The following is a 16,347-nucleotide window of genomic DNA, read 5'->3' as shown; positions in this document are numbered from 1 at the left end:
TAGGAAATGCAATACCACAAGCTTTCCGTGCATCTTGTACATCTTTATGAAGACCATTGATATTTTTGGCTCTCTCTTCCATGTTGCCTTTGCTGAATCCAAATGCCAGTTAAGTCGTGAAGAGTTTACGTTGGCTTCGGTTATTCTTCTGCCATTCAGGAAATCTCTGAGTGTACAGAATATATGCATTCAGTGCTGCAATATCTATCATTTCCATGAAGATTCTTAGTGAGCACCGCCTCGTTCCTCTAACACAACTGTATTCTCTTGTAATTTTGTCCCCATTATCTACAGCACCTTTGGTTTTGTTGTAGTGCAGTATGATTTCGGGTTTGTGTTCACTTTCTTCACCACTCACTTGTTCTCATTATGCTGAGTAGAGAGTAGTATTACTGCCGTTCCCTTCTTTGGAACATAGGAAACTAGGGTCAAGTCATTTTTGAAACCAAACATTGAAGAGTGAACTTCTCTCTTTCTGTTTAGCAAGAATTCCTTCGGAATCTCTTTCTTATTGGAACACAAGGTACCAAGCAATGTCGTGTTTCGTTTCAGTAGTTCAACAGCCAATGGAAAATTGGTGAAAAAATTATCAGTTGTTACACCATGACCGTTAGTCAGAAATGGTTCCATCAGATTCAAAACAACTCTCTGCCCTTGATTCACTTCCCGAGTATTGTCCACCATTCCTGTGTAAATTTGGATCCGTAATAAGTAAGATGTCTTCACATCAGCACAAACCCAAATTTTAATGCCATACTTTCCAGGCTTGCTCTTCATATAAACCCTAAAAGGGCAGTTTCCTCGGTACATTGCTAATCGTTCATCAATAGTCACGTATTCATAAGGATAGAAGTTCTTGCACAAGTTAGATTGAAATTTGTCGAACACTACCCTGATGGCTTGTAGCTTGTCCTTGGTTTCTTCAATTCTCTGTGCTCTTGTGTCTCTGTTGTCAAACTGCAAGAATTTCAGTACAGACAAAAATCAGTTTCTTGACATGGCAGCAGAAAAGAATGGTCGCCGAAAGGCAACATTACCTCCCCGTGGATCGGAAACACTTGTGCGATGTCCACGAGTTCAACCAGTTCCTATTAGAATTGCTAGTATAGTGTACACTAAAGTTGCATTTATATCTCTCCATGTCGTTTTGTTCGAAGGATGAGCTGCATTCCACAAAGAAATTACTCGTTTGGGTTCCCTGTTCGTTTCTTCTACAATGACGCTCACGATTTCCGGTGAGATAAATAACAGAAATGACTCTGTTATTGTTTTGATTGTTTTTCCATCATTTACTGGGCCAGGTGTTACGTTCAAAATGTTGCGACGTTGACGCCACCCACCTTTTGGTGGTTCACTAGAAAATTGTAGTCCACTTCTAGAAACAAACAAATCTCCAGTATCTTCTTCTTCTTCTTCTTCTTCTTCATCCTCTTCTTCTTCTACTTGTTCACGTGAATGTGTAGTGTCTTCTGATATTTCATCATGGTCTTTGTCAAGAGGTTCCATATATTCATTCAGTTCATTATCAATGTCTCATTCATTTTCATTGCCACAGACAGCAGAATTGTATAGAATTTCCATGATCTCTTCACTAGAAAGCCCCTTGGACATCCTTACTTGCGGGTGAAATACTGACTCGTGTAATGTCAGTTCAACAGTGAACGTCAAATTCAACTCAACAATAGTAACCAGCAACAATAACAAACATTGGATCTATGGCAAAACTCAACAAAGAAGATGAATGACAGATATATTTCGCAAAATCATCCTTTTCTACAAATAAGAAAATAAGACGTTTCATACCAAGTGGGGTAGTCTCACAATCCCACCAATAAATGACTTGAATAACAATGATAAAGCCAAAAAATTAGACAGTCATGAGTGTGAATTCAACGTCAATCATTTTAGTACAAAGTCATGAAACCACAGGCATAAGGTCCTTCAGATAACATTATTATAGGGAAAAAAATCAACCTGGGGTAGTCAGAATACTCCGCTCGGTAATGCGAGGGTTGAGAATTCTTTTCATCAGGTTCACATCAAGAAGATACTACATGTCAGTCATGGAGATTAACACTTTCAAATGCCTTACAAAACTAAGTAGGCAAAATCTATTTGTCCTGTTGTATATCGATCTACACAAAATTAATGTGAAGCGCATCTGTTGCCTTTCACTTAAGTTCATTGTCACTATTCCTGCTGTAGTGATTACAGAACTATCCAATGCCACTAATTTGTGTTCATAGCTGTGGGTGTCAATTCGCTTCACTCACCATTGCTTTGATGGGATGGCAGGACTACTTTCATAATGCCCTATTTGATATTACACAGAATCAACAATATAGCAGGACACTATAAAAGTCTACTAGACTTTTACATTCCACATTAACCTAAAAACTTATAATTTGTATCTCTTTAACCTAACAGTTAAAATTGAAAACAAAAATATTTTAACAGAAGTGTCAATCACAGCAACCTGTGTTCTTCCTGCCATACTTCAAACTTGCGAAAATAAGCAGTTTGATAATAAGCGGATAAGACCTTGAAAAATTCAACACACAAGCTACATGAGGAAACACTAATAGATGCTTTTCTTTGAACAGAACTTCCTTATACTTCCTCAACAAAACATTGCAACATTAAGAAGGTCATTGATGACAAGACAAACAGCAAAGAGAAGTAAATGATAAATGGGAATAATTAGAATTTTTGTGAAGTTGTGACATCTTTGAGCTAAATAAATTAAATTCATTCCTGTGTCATGATTTCAGTACCTTAAATCCACTCACCTCACTTCCAAGACAATTCCACTTGTATTTCTAGTTTTATTTGGAATGCAAGAACCTGTTCCAAGAAAGACAATCTTAGGATATGGTGCAATGTCTTTGTCATATGATTTTAACTGATCTTGCAATTCAGCTAGTGCTTCCGAGAAACCTTCAATACCATTTATCTCTTCAATAAAAGATTTAACATTTATCTTCACGGTAGATTCACTAGAAGAAAAAAATCGAATTAGCCCTTCATAATTTAATATTTATAGTAATTATTGTTATGGCTGATTGTTATCAGTATATCTAATCATTACACAAATACATTTTTAAATCTTTCGTAAAAATTATGCAACATAAAGAATGAAGATCAAGGTGAGAATGGGAACAAGCCTATCATATTAAATGTAGATGTGCGTCCCCCCGGTAGCTGAGTGGTCAGCGCGACAGAATGTCAATCGTAAGGGCCCAGGTTCGATTCCCGGCTGGGTCGGAGGTTTTCTCCACTCAGGTGTCAAATCAAAAGACCTGCACCCGGAAAACGGTCTACCCAACGGGAGGCCCTAGTCACATGACATTTACATTTTAATGAAGATTAGTAAAACTCAGGCACATTGCTGTGTGTTGTAAGTGGGCGAGAACATTGTTACAGGATGGCTCAGAAGTCCAGCATTCATAGTAACTGGGTACAAAGCATTTGTAGTTTGGCAGGCAACAAGTAAACACAGGAAGGTGGAGAAAGAAAAGAACAGACACTGAACTAAGTAATGCAATGAAGAACAGTAACAAAGGGATGAAGCACTGGGCTGTAGGGCAGAACAGAAGCAACTAGTGAAAATGAAATACTGGAAAATTCCGGTAAGTGCTCTATACAACAAATTAGTTTACATTTAAATGTGTGTGTTTTCTGTGCAGTGGCTCCAACAAGTGGTGCATAGCAACCTAGCCTATTTCATATTGTTATTTCATCCTGGGTCATCCATTGTTTAAATGTAGATAATGAACATAAGCCTGTCATTATATATATAAAATAGTTACCAAGACCCGATCAAATACATTAGCTGTCATAAACTTGGAAAATAGAACAGGACATGTGTCTCCAACAAATACTGATATGTACTAACTCATTACACACTGGTGCGAACAAGTATTTCAAAAATTACATATCCGAAAAGTGTCTCACTGCATTTTGACATAGAAAGAAGAGAGCAAATAAACTAGAGCTTATAAATAACTGCCAGAATGTTCTTATACATGATGGAAACATGTCATGTTCTGATTATGAAGATTATTCAGATTATGTATTTGTCAACTTCTTAATAAACACCTGTGTTTGTTATAATATATTTTATTTCTTTCCTCACACTAACCTCACTCTTGTTATTTACTTCCATGATGGGTACATTTTCTTAAGAGAAATGACAAGTCTTGAAATCTGTTTTCATGTCCAAATGTATTTACGTGGTTTTGACTTTACAACTTAAATGCTAGTTTACACCAGAAATCACTTGATATACATTACTCATATTTTTTGGTATCACTTGAAAAATGGCAAACTGTGATGCAGTAACAAGTTTTAATTTTTTGTGAGACCTTACAGATTGTCAGAACCATGGTTTTAACTTTTAATAAGTTCATAGAATGAATTCTCTATTTAGAAATTGTAACAGGTAACTTACATTTTGTCTTCGTTACTATATGTTTGTTTCACATTTTCACCCTAACCAGTACTAAAGAGCATCATACTAAATGCGTGATCCTCATCTATGAGTATTACATTCAAATATAATTGTAAGTTTTAGATCTGCTGGCCTTAGTTCTACAACAGCTTCTTTGTTTCTTTTAACAGATGATTAGCAAACATCACACACATTATAATGATCTTCAGCCCTAGTATCCTAATATTCATTAGAAATTCTACATTATTTGGAGAATGTATACAGCAATTAGCTCATTTTGGTCTACTGAACGTTTCCTTAATGACTGACATCTTCTATTGCCAAAGTAGAATAGCTGATGTTATTGTCAGAAAAGGATATCTAAATGAATGACACATCAATCAGTTTGATCTGAGAGAAAATTATAATCCTCCAAATACAATTTTTGTATTTCATCACCATTTCTAATTGTCATCTGCACTCCCCCCCCCCCCCCCCCCTTCCATATGCATACTTTTCTGAGGGAAGCACAAACACTTTTCAGTAGTAGTTCAGCTGAGAAGTGTTAAGCACAAGAGCAGAACTCAACAGTGCATACTTGAGAACTAGGTTAACAAACTAAAGTACAGAACTGTCATCTGAAAACTAAGCTATTGCCCGGGAATGCATCATGATTAATAAATACAAATGTCAGGGATTAGTTAGAGAATTTTTTGAAAGGCAATAGTATTTCCACTGTGATTGTATAATTGCATTGAACCAAACCTGAAAAAAGCCAGTTACACCATTTCTACATCTACAAGTACAACCATACTGTGCAAACAACTGTGAAGTGCATGGTAGATCGTACATTTCATTGTACCACTTATCAGGGCTTCTTTCCACTCCCTCGGTACACAGGGCATGGGAAGGAGGACTGTCATAGCGCCTCTGTGTGCTCAGTAACTAGTCTACTCTTGTCTTCACAATTGCTATGGGGGCATTAAGTAGGGAGTTGTAGTGTAGTCATATATTCCTCCCTTGAAGCGGGTTATTGAGATTTTGTAAATAATCTTTCATGAGTTGGATGGCATTTATTTTCTAGTGTCTGCCATCTCAAGTTTTTAGCATTTCCATGACACTTTCCCATGTGTCAAACAGTCCTGTGACCTTTCATGCTGCCCTTCTCTATGTAAATTCAATACCCCTCCCTCCCCTCACCCGAAAAAAAGGAAAAAAAAAATCACTCCAATTTGGTGTAGATCTAACAAACTTGAGCAATATTTTATGATGTGTCACAAGTATCTTGTAACCAATCTCCCTTGCAGACTGATAGTATTCCCCCAGAATCCTACCAACAAACAAAGGCCTGCCATCTGCTTTACTCAAGATTGAGCCTATTTGATCATCCCACTTCATGTACCCACAAATTGTAATAGCCAAATATTTATATGAGTTAACAGATGCCAATTGTGAACGTTTTAAAGCAAGTTACCAATCTCTGAGCCACTTTTAAATCTTATCAAGATGATCAGAAATTTATGCTTTTTTGCCTTTTTTCTTTAGGTAATAGTTCATACAGATACTGTATCATCAGGATAAAGTCTGAGATTACTGCTAGTACTGTCTACCAGGTCAATGTTTGAGGTACGAACACATCACAAGATCTTACAACAGATGTATGTCTAAGATCTTTAATAAGAGTACCAGTAGTATGGATTGCTCCCTTATTGTACACTCGTGTGAACTGTGCTTTCTTCCAACTGCTGGACACAGATATTTGTCTGGGGGCTCTACAGCACATTATGGTTAAAAAGAAGAGGTAACTACAATACAAATTCTATATGGAATCTGATAGGGATTGTTTAGTTATGATGCTTTCATTGGTTTCATTATGATGCTTTCAGCTGTTTCTCAATGCCACTGACATTAAATCTACATCACTTACATTTGCAAGAGTGTGAAAATTTCACTGGGGCAGTACTCCCAGATTTTCCTTTGTAAAGGAACATTTGAAAATGAGGTCCATCATTTCTGCTATAGCTTTGCTGCCATCAATTTCTGTGCCTGTGTCATCTAAAATGTGAGTGGACACTAATTTGTGTGCCACTGACCACTTTTATGTATGACCAGAATTTCTTTTGGTTTTGTCAGGGGTTTTTCCAGTATGATTCTACAATGGTAGTCACTGAATTCTTCATGCATTGCCCTACTAACAGCCAAACATTTCTTTTAGCCTTCCTCTGTCTATGACCCTATGCGTTGTTTTACACATGCCGTGCAGCAGTTGCCTTTAGTTTACAAAGACTGTATACTACGGAGGGAGCACAAAAATCATGAATACTCTACTAGGTACACATCTATTAAGCACTTGGTCAAAAATTTTCTTATCTTGTGTCATAGTTCCTCTAAATGCTCCTGCCCAGAGGTAAAGGTTTCAGGTTCCTCATTGGCATTAGCACTACTGCCTCTTTACCTATTTTAGAGAACATGTAAATATTTCTACTGGTTTTAGTTTGCCTGTGGAACTATGGTAATCATTTTTGCTACAACCACCTCATGATCACCAATAACAGTTACCATGCAGACATCTTCGACGATGTCCATTCTATTTTTTTGCGATTAGAAATAATATAGGACCATCATAAGTGGGCTTCAAAATCATTTGTTTCAGGCAGTTTTCTGAGAAGGCATTTAATACTGTTTCACAATATGTCTGTCACACCCACTACTTACAAAACTGTTGTTGTTGTTGTTGTTGTGGTCTTCAGTCCTGAGACTGGTTTGATGCAGCTCTCCATGCCACTCTATCCTGTGCAAGCTTTTTCATCTCCCAGTACCTACTGCAACCTACATCCTTCTGAATCTGCTTAGTGTATTCATCTCTTGGTCTCCCTCTACGATTTTTACCCTCCACGCTGCCCTCCAATACTAAATTGGTGATCCCTTGATGCCTCAGAACATGTCCTACCAACTGATCCCTTCTTCTGGTCAAGTTGTGCCACAAACTTCTCTTCTCCCCAATCCTATTCAATACTTCCTCATTAGTTATGTGATCTACCCATCTAATCTTCAGCATTCTTCTGTAGCACCACATTTCGAAAGCTTCTATTCTCTTCTTGTCCAAACTATTTATCGTCCATGTTTCACTTCCATACATGGCTACACTCCATACGAATACTTTCAGAAATGACTTCCTGACACTTAAATCAATACTGGATGTTAACAAATTTCTCTTCTTCAGAAACGCTTTCCTTGCCATTGCCAGCCTACATTTTATATCCTCTCTACTTCGACCATCATCAGTTATTTTGCTCCCCAAATAGCAAAACTCCTTTACTACTTTAAGTGCCTCATTTCCTAATCTAATTCCCTAAGCATCACCCCACTTAATTAGACTACATTCCATTATCCTTGTTTTGCTTTTGTTGATGTTCATCTTATATCCTCCTTTCAAGACACTGTCCATTCCATTCAACTGCTCTTCCAAGTCCTTTGCTGTCTCTGACAGAATTACAATGTCATCGGCGAACCTCAACATTTTTATTTCTTCTCCATGAATTTTAATACCTACCCCGTATTTTTCTTTTGTTTCCTTTACTGCTTGCTCAATATACAGATTGAACAACATCGGGGAGAGGCTACAACCCTGTCTTACTCCCTTCCCAACCACTGCTTCCCTTTCATGTCTCTCGACTCTTATAACTGCCATCTGGTTTCTGTACAAATTGTAAATAGTCTTTCGCTCCCTGTATTTTACCCCTGCCACCTTCAGAATTTGAAAGAGAGTATTCCAGTCAACATTGTCAAAAGCTTTCTCTAAGTCTACAAATGCTAGAAACGTATGTTTGCCTTTCCTTAATCTTTCTTCTAAGATAAGTCGTAAGGTCAGTATTGCCTCACGTGTTCCAGTGTTTCTACGGAATCCAAACTGATCTTCCCCGAGGTTGGCTTCTACCAGTTTTTCCATTCGTCTTTAAAGAATTCGTGTTAGTATTTTGCAGCTGTGACTTATTAAGCTGACAGTTCGGTAATTTTCACATCTGTCAACACCTGCTTTCTTTGGGATTGGAATTATTATATTCTTCTTGAAGTCTGAGGGTATTTCGCCTGTTTCATACATCTTGCTCACCAGATGGTAGAGTTTTGTCAGGACTGGCTCTCCCACGGCCGTCAGTAGTTCCAATGGAATATTGTCTACTCCGGGGGCCTTGTTTCGACTCAGGTCTTTCAGTGCTCTGTCAAACTCTTCACGCAGTATCTTCTCTCCCATTTCATCTTCATCTACATCCCCTTCCATTTCCATAATATTGTCCTCAACTACATCGCCCTTGTATAGACCCTCTATATACTCCTTCCACCTTTCTGCTTTCCCTTCTTTGCTTAGAACTGGGTTTCCATCTGAGCTCTTGATATTCATACAAGTGGTTCTCTTCTCTCCAAAGGTCTCTTTAATTTTCCTGTAGGCAGTATCTATCTTACCCCTAGTGAGACAGGCCTCTACATCCTTACATTTGTCCTCTAGCCATCCCTGCTTAGCCATTTTGCACTTCCTGTCGATCTCATTTTTGAGACGTTTGTATTCCTTTTTGCCTGTTTCATTTACTGCATTTTTATATTTTCTCCTTTCATCAATTAAATTCAATATTTCTTCTGTTACCCAAGGATTTCTACTAGCCCTCGTCTTTTTACCTACTTGATCCTCTGCTGCCTTCACTACTTCATCCCTCAAAGCTACCCATTCTTCTTCTACTGTATTTATTTCCCCCATTCCTGTCAATTGCTCCCTTATGCTCTCCCTGAATCTCTGTACAACCTCTGGTTCTTTCAGTTTATCCAGGTCCCATCTCCTTAAATTCCCACCTTTTTGCAGTTTCTTCAGTTTTAATCTACAGGTCATAACCAATAGATTGTGGTCAGAGTCCACATCTGCCCCTGGAAATGTCTTACAATTTAAAACCTGGTTCCTAAATCTCTGTCTTACCATTATATAATCTATCTGTTACCTTTTAGTATCTCCAGGGTTCTTCCATGTATACAACCTTCTTTCATGATTCTTAAACCAAGTGTTAGTTATGATTATGTTGTGTTCTGTGCAAAATTCTACCAGGCGGCTTCCTCTTTCATTTCTGTCCCCCAATCCATATTCACCTACTATGTTTCCTTCTCTCCCTTTTCCTACACTCGAATTCCAGTCATCCATGACTATAAAATTTTCGTCTCCCTTCACAATCTGAATAATTTCTTTTATTTCATCATACATTTCTTCAATTTCTTCGTCATCTGCAGAGCTAGTTGGCATATAAACTTGTACTACTGTAGTAGGTGTGGGCTTCGTATCTATCTTGGCCACAATAATGCGTTCACTATGCTGTTTGTAGTAGCTTACCCGCATTCCTATTTTCCTATTCATTATTAAACCTACTCCTGCATTCCCCCTATTTGATTTTGTGTTTATAACCCTGTAGTCACCTGACCAGAAGTCTTGTTCCTCCTGCCACCGAACTTCACTAATTCCCACTATATCTAACTTCAACCTATCCATTTCCCTTTTTAAATTTTCTAACCTTACAAAACTGTAACTATCCCAATCAACTGTTGGGCAGTTGATGATATGACTGGGGAACACATACCAGTGAGCTGAGATATTCTCATAGGTTTTTGGTTACATCTGAGAATAAGGACTAAATTGTAAAGTTTTTGCTCACCCTTGATATTGGGAGTCTCACCCAAACAACCTCACATGTAGTATCAATTTTTCTCTTAGTGGCTATGAGTTTGCAGTCTACTGCAACAAATACAGCTCTCCCATTTCCCATTAGTCTATCATTTTAATATAAACTCAGATTTAGGCAAAACACTTCACTCTTATCAATTTAAGGTTTTTGCTATATTTCTGTGTCTAGTATTACGGGAACTCCACTGATTTCTACGAGTGCTTCAAACTCTTGTCATTTCATTGCAAATGCTTTGGTAGCTGATCATTAGTATTTTAAGTCTCATCTACAGGGGCACTGGATGTTACATTGATACTTTGTAGTCTTCTAGGTTATCCTATTTGGACTGTATGGAGAATGGCCTACTCTAATCAAAAATTAACCTTGTATGCACCCCACACACAGTCAGCCAAAGTAGGACCCCTCATGTGTAGTACTCCCCTGATCCATGTAGGTGGAGCCTTCTGTCTTTGCAGAAAAGTGTGTGTGTGTGTGTGTGTGTGTGTGTGTGTGTGTGTGTGTGTGTCTACTTTCGTATTTCTTTTTATTTTTAAAAATCATAATTGCTACACTCTTATACACTGACCAATCTCTTGTCTACAAGACAGGTGGTTGATTTTTGTTATGCCATTACTTATTCATATTGTTTCCAGGTTTCCCACTATAGTTTTTAAAACATTTTAATGTTCTTAATTTTAAATTTTACTCTCGGTTAATTAGAAAATATTAGAAATTGGGAGCAAAAAACATCAAACTTTATCATAATAAATCATAATAGTGTTCATCAAACTTTATCATAATAAATCAAAATAGTGTTCATCAAACTTTATCATAATAAATCATAATAGTGTTACGTATTTTCGTGGACATAAATGTTTTACAAGCAAAAGTATTATCACAAAAAATAAAAAATAAATAAAAAATACCATGATTTATTTAAACTCAATTAAAATAAATTCAATCAAATGTAAAGATGATTTTGTTACAAAAGAATCGTGTCCCTCCGCAATGAAGTTTCCTTTATTCAACATCTCGTGTGAAAATAATGGGAAAATCAAGGGGTACACAAACCTGTCTAGCATCCTGTTCGGCCTTAAATTAACCGAACACAATGTCCTGGCCTGTATTACATTCTGTTGCACAGCTACTGCAGTCGGTGATGATGTTGTTGTCTCAGGTTCCACTTCTTCATGGAGTATCCCAGAATCATTAAGCAATGGGAAGATAAATGGATGAAGCTGGTGCAATTTATTCTGGATGCGATGCACTGCTATGCTTCCTGTACAAGTACTTCCTTCATTAATTGCTAGGTGGAAAGTACTTTGTGAGAATGCATCCATCCATTTGCGGTACCTGTTAAAATGACATATACATAGTGTCTGAGCAGTCTTTTTTGGACAGTGAATTCTATAAATAGTTCAAAATTGTGAAAAGGTTATACTTCTTGTGTGTTCATGGTATGATCAAATTGCAAAGCAGTTTCTATTAAGGACAGACTCTTCTTTTTCTGTTTTAGTAAAACTCTTGCTCACTTATCTGTCACACAAAAGAAATAAATGCTGTATCATTCAGCACAATGTTTCATTACTGTTTTTATTTACATACAGATATGTCAGGGCTAAGGGAAGAAGCATGGAGGGAATTGAACATAGCTCCGAAAGTGAAGGCTTCTATCTTGTTGTTGTTGTTGTCTTTAGTCCACACTACTCTATCCTGTGCAAGCCTCATCTCCAAGTAACTACTGCAACCTTCACCCTTCTGAACCTGTTTACCATATTCATCTCTAGCTTGATCTCCCTCTATGATTTTTATCCCACTTTTCCTTCCAGTACCAAATTGGTGATCCCTTGAAGCCTTAGAATGTGTCCAACCGACAAATACCTTCTTCTAGTCAGGTTGTCCACAAAGTTCTTTTCTCTCCAATTCCATTAAAGCACCTCCTCATTAGTCACGTGATTTACCCATTTTCTCTTCAGCAGTCTTCTGTAGCAGCATATTTCAAAAGCTTTCTAGTCTAAACTATTTATTGCCCATCTTTCACTTCCATACATGGCTACATTCTACACATATCCTTTCTGAAAAAAAACTTCGATACCTAACCCTATACTTTATTTTAAAAATTTCACTTCTTCAGAAACAGTTTTCTTGTCATTGCCAGTCTACATATTATATACTCTCTACTTCGAAAATCATCAGTTTTTTCCTGCCTGCCCATATAGCAAAACTCATCTACCACTTTAAGTGTCTCGTTTGCTAAACTAATTCCCTTGACATCACCTAATTTAATTAAACTTTATTAAATTATTCTTGTTTTGCTTTTGCTGAAGTTCATCTTATATCCTCCTTTCGAAACAATGTCCGTTCCGTTCAGATGCTCTTTCAAATCCTTTGCTGTCTGAAAGAATTACAATGTCATCAGCAAACACCAAAATTTTTGTTTCTTCTCCCAGGAATTTAATTTCTACTCCAAATTTTTCTTTGGGTTCTTTTACTGCTGGCTCAATGTACAGACTGAATAACCCTGTCTCACTCCAACCCTGTCTCACTCCTTTCTCAACCACTGCTTCCCCTTCATGCCCCTAAACTCATTAACTGCTGTCTAGCTTCTGTACAAGCTGTAAATAGCCTTTCGCTCACTGCATTTTGGCCCAACTACCCTCAAAATTTCAAAGAGCGAACCACAGTCAACATTGTCAAAAGCTTGCTTTAAGACTACAAATGCCATATTTGTTAAGTTTGTATTTCCTTAACATATCTTCTAACATAAGTTGCAGGCTCAGTATTTCCTTGGCTCGTACCAATTTTTCCATTCTTCTGTAAAGAATGTGAGTTAGTGCTTTGCAACCATGACTTATTAAACTGATAGTTTGGTAATATTCACACCTGTCAGCATCTGCTTTCTTTGGAATTGGAATTATTTTATTCTACTTGAAGTCTGAGGGTATTTAAAATGTCTCATACATCTTGAAAATGAGGTGGAATATTTTTGTCATGGCTGACTCTACCAAGGCTATCAGTAGTTCTTACAAAATGTCACCTACTCTGAAGTCTTCGTTTCAACTTAGGTGTTTCAGAGCTGTGTCAAATTCTTCTCACAGAATCGTGTCTCCCACGTCATTTTCATCTGTATCCTCTTCCCTCCTACGTTATTGCTTTTACGTTCAACTCCCTTGTATAAATCCTCTATATACTCCTTCCACATTTCAGCTTTCCCTCCTTTGCTTAGGATTGATTTCCCATCTGAGCTCTTGATATTCACACAGCTGCTTCTCTTTTCTCCCGAAGCCTCTTTAGTTGTCCCTTAGGTGGTATCTGTCTTTCTTCTAGTGTTATATACTTCTAATCCTTACATCTGCTCTCTAGCCATTCCTTCTTAGTCATTTTGCTCTTCTTGCCAATCTCATTTTTTTGATGTTTGTATTCCCCTTCACCTATTTCATTTACTGCATTTTTATATTTCCTCCTTTCATCAATTAAATTCAATACCTCCCACGTTAGCCAAAGAGTCCTACTAGGCCTTGTCTTTTTAACTATCTGATCCTCTGCTGCCTTCACTATTTCGGGGGAGGAGGAGGAGGAGGAGGAGGAGGAGAAGATTAGCGTTTAAAGTCCTGTCGACAATGAGGTCATTAGATATGGAACAGAAGCTTGGATTAGGAAAGGATGGGGAAGAAAATTGGCTGTGCCCCTTCAAAGGAACCATACCGGCATTTACCTGAAGCGAAATCACGGAAAACATAAATCAAGAAGGTTGACTGCAGGTTTGAACAGTTATCCTCCCGAATGCGAGTCCAGTGTGCTAACCATTGCACCATCTAGCTTGGTTTTCGCTATTTCATCTCTCAAAGCTACTTATTCATCTTCTACTGTATTTCTTTCCTTTCTTGTCAATCGTGACTAATGCTTCCTTAGAAATACCCCGTAACCACTGGTTCTTATCTAGGTTCCGTCTCCTTAATTCTCTACCTTTTTGAAATTTCTTCAGTTTCAGTCTCCAGTTCATAACCAATTAACTGAGGTCAAGGTACACATGTACCCCTGGAAATGTTTCACTATTTAAAACCTGGTTCCATAATTTCTGTCTTACCTTTATATTATCAATCTGAAACCTTCCAGTATCTCCAAGTCCCTTCCAGGTGTATAACCTTTTTTCATAATACTTAAACAAGGTGTTAGCGATGATTAAATTAGGCTCTGTGCAAAATTCTACCAGGTGGTTTCTTCTTTGATTCATTTCCCCAATCCATTTTTCACCTACTATTTTTCCTTCTCTTCCTTTTAGTGCTAACGAATTCCAATTGCCCAACACTAGTAAATTTTCATCTCCCTTAACTATCTAAATAATTTCTTTTGTTTCACCATACATTTCTTCAATCTCCTCATCTGCAGAGCTAGTTGGCATATAAACCCTTACCACTGTGATGGATGCAGGCTTTGTGTCTATCTTGTCTACAATAATGCATTCACTATGCTGTTCATAGTAGTTTACCTGCACTCTAATTTTCTTATTCATTATTCAACCTGCTCCTGCATCACACCTATATGATTTTGTATTTTCAATCTTGTATTCAAGTTTTTCCTCCTGCCACCAAACTTCACTAATTCCAACTACATACAACTTTAATCTATTTTCTGACCTACTTGCCCGATTAAGGGCTCAAACATTCCATGCTCTGATTTTTGGAACGCCAGTTCTGTTTCTCCTGACGATGACATCCTTCTGAGTAGACCCTGCCAAGAGATCTGAATGTGGGACTATTTTACCTCCAGAATATTTTACACAAGAGGATGTCATCATAATTTAATCATACAGTAGAGCTGCATGTCTTCAGGGAAAAATTAAAGGCATAGTTTCCCCTTGCTTCCAGCTGTTCACAGTACCAGCACAGCAAGGTCATTTTGGTTGATGTTACAAGACCAGAGCAGTCAGTCATCCAGACAGTAACCCCTGCAACTACTGAAAAAAGGCTGCTGCCTCTCTTCAGGAACCACATATTTGTATGGCCTCTCAACAGAGGCACCTCCAGGATGGAAAGGTGGTCAAGCACTGGTCTTCATGTCATTTATCAAAAATTGCCCTGCAGTTCTAGACTCCAACTGTCAGTGCAGCTATCATAAGTGTGTTATAAGTAGTCATGCAGACTGAACGTATTTGTAATGACACACATTCCAATACAACTCAGGCATGTACATGCATTAGTCCAACTAATGCTTGCACACGCTTGAGTTAGACTGGTATGTGTGTCGTTATTATTATGAAAACAATAAGAGTGATGTGGATGGCTGGAATCAAATGTCAATGTCAAAAACAACAAACCAAAGGTTTTGGGAGGGAGGGAAGCATGACAAACCATGAGCACAGAAGAGGTGTGAGTGGTGAAGACAAGTGTAAAGACAAAGTTTACAATATTTAACTGGTGCTACTGATCAAGAAGCGAAGTAAGTGAGGGTGGAGGAGGGAAGAATTCAAATGAGAGAAATGGAAATTACTAGATCCCTCCTATTGCTTTGCAGCATTTGTTGTGGTAAATATGCGAATGAAACACTGACTCATTCCTGAAAACGTATGCTTTCTGTTTGATAGAAACACGTGTGAAATGCTTGTATAGACCACTCTCCAATTTTTCTATATTCTTACAACCCACTGGGGCTGAATTTTTAACTTTTCAATTTAAGAGCCAAACTAGTGCATGTATGATACAGGTCAATTACTAAAATTGTTAAGAAATTCACAAAAGAAGTAACAAACCTTACATCGTTCATGACCTCTGGTGGTGTAAAGTGTACAACGAGGTAAGCCAGATCTTCGTCCTTCTCTGCTACTGCTTGATGCTCTCGAAACATGGGGTTATTGATGAATGAGTCCAGAAAGCTATCAGATGGACATTCCACAACTGCAAGCAAAATTCACTGTTGTTTTAAAAATTTTTAAGATTTTTTCATTTCAAACATTATAAAATTGGAAAAGACAAAGGGCTGAATACCCTGTTTGTAAATATGAATTAGAAATTTTTAATGTGGAAAAATTACTTTCCATTCAGTGTGTATATACATTTGTTTGGGGAGGGGGGCATCAATTGAAAGCCATTCCATGTTGTTTATGTGCTTGTCTATTCTTGTAATTCCGCCAGACGTATTGACGAATTACCCGATACAAATATATATATGTCCAAGTATTACTGCTGAGGTTGACATTTTTACCTTGTTTAGTAGAATATGTAG

At 37.6% G+C, this 16,347-nt stretch overlaps 1 protein-coding gene across 1 annotated transcript in view; it reads right to left on the bottom strand.

The window, feature by feature from the left end:
- LOC126458614 (ribonuclease Z, mitochondrial) overlaps positions 1-16,347 on the bottom strand; it is a 134,780-nt gene that overhangs the window by 30,959 nt on the left and 87,474 nt on the right. Inside the window, exons 5-7 of the mRNA XM_050095780.1 lie at positions 15,875-16,019; positions 11,197-11,478; positions 2,790-2,996 (exon numbers count right to left, since the gene is read on the bottom strand). Of these exons, the coding sequence (XP_049951737.1) occupies positions 2,790-2,996; positions 11,197-11,478; positions 15,875-16,019 (634 nt within the window). The remainder of the gene's footprint in view (positions 1-2,789; positions 2,997-11,196; positions 11,479-15,874; positions 16,020-16,347) is intronic.

Source organism: Schistocerca serialis, chromosome 2, assembly GCF_023864345.2.
Source record: "Schistocerca serialis cubense isolate TAMUIC-IGC-003099 chromosome 2, iqSchSeri2.2, whole genome shotgun sequence".
NCBI lineage: Eukaryota > Metazoa > Arthropoda > Insecta > Orthoptera > Acrididae > Schistocerca > Schistocerca serialis.
The sequence above is the reverse complement of the archived record's forward strand: the minus strand, read 5'-3'. Positions and strand labels throughout refer to the sequence as shown.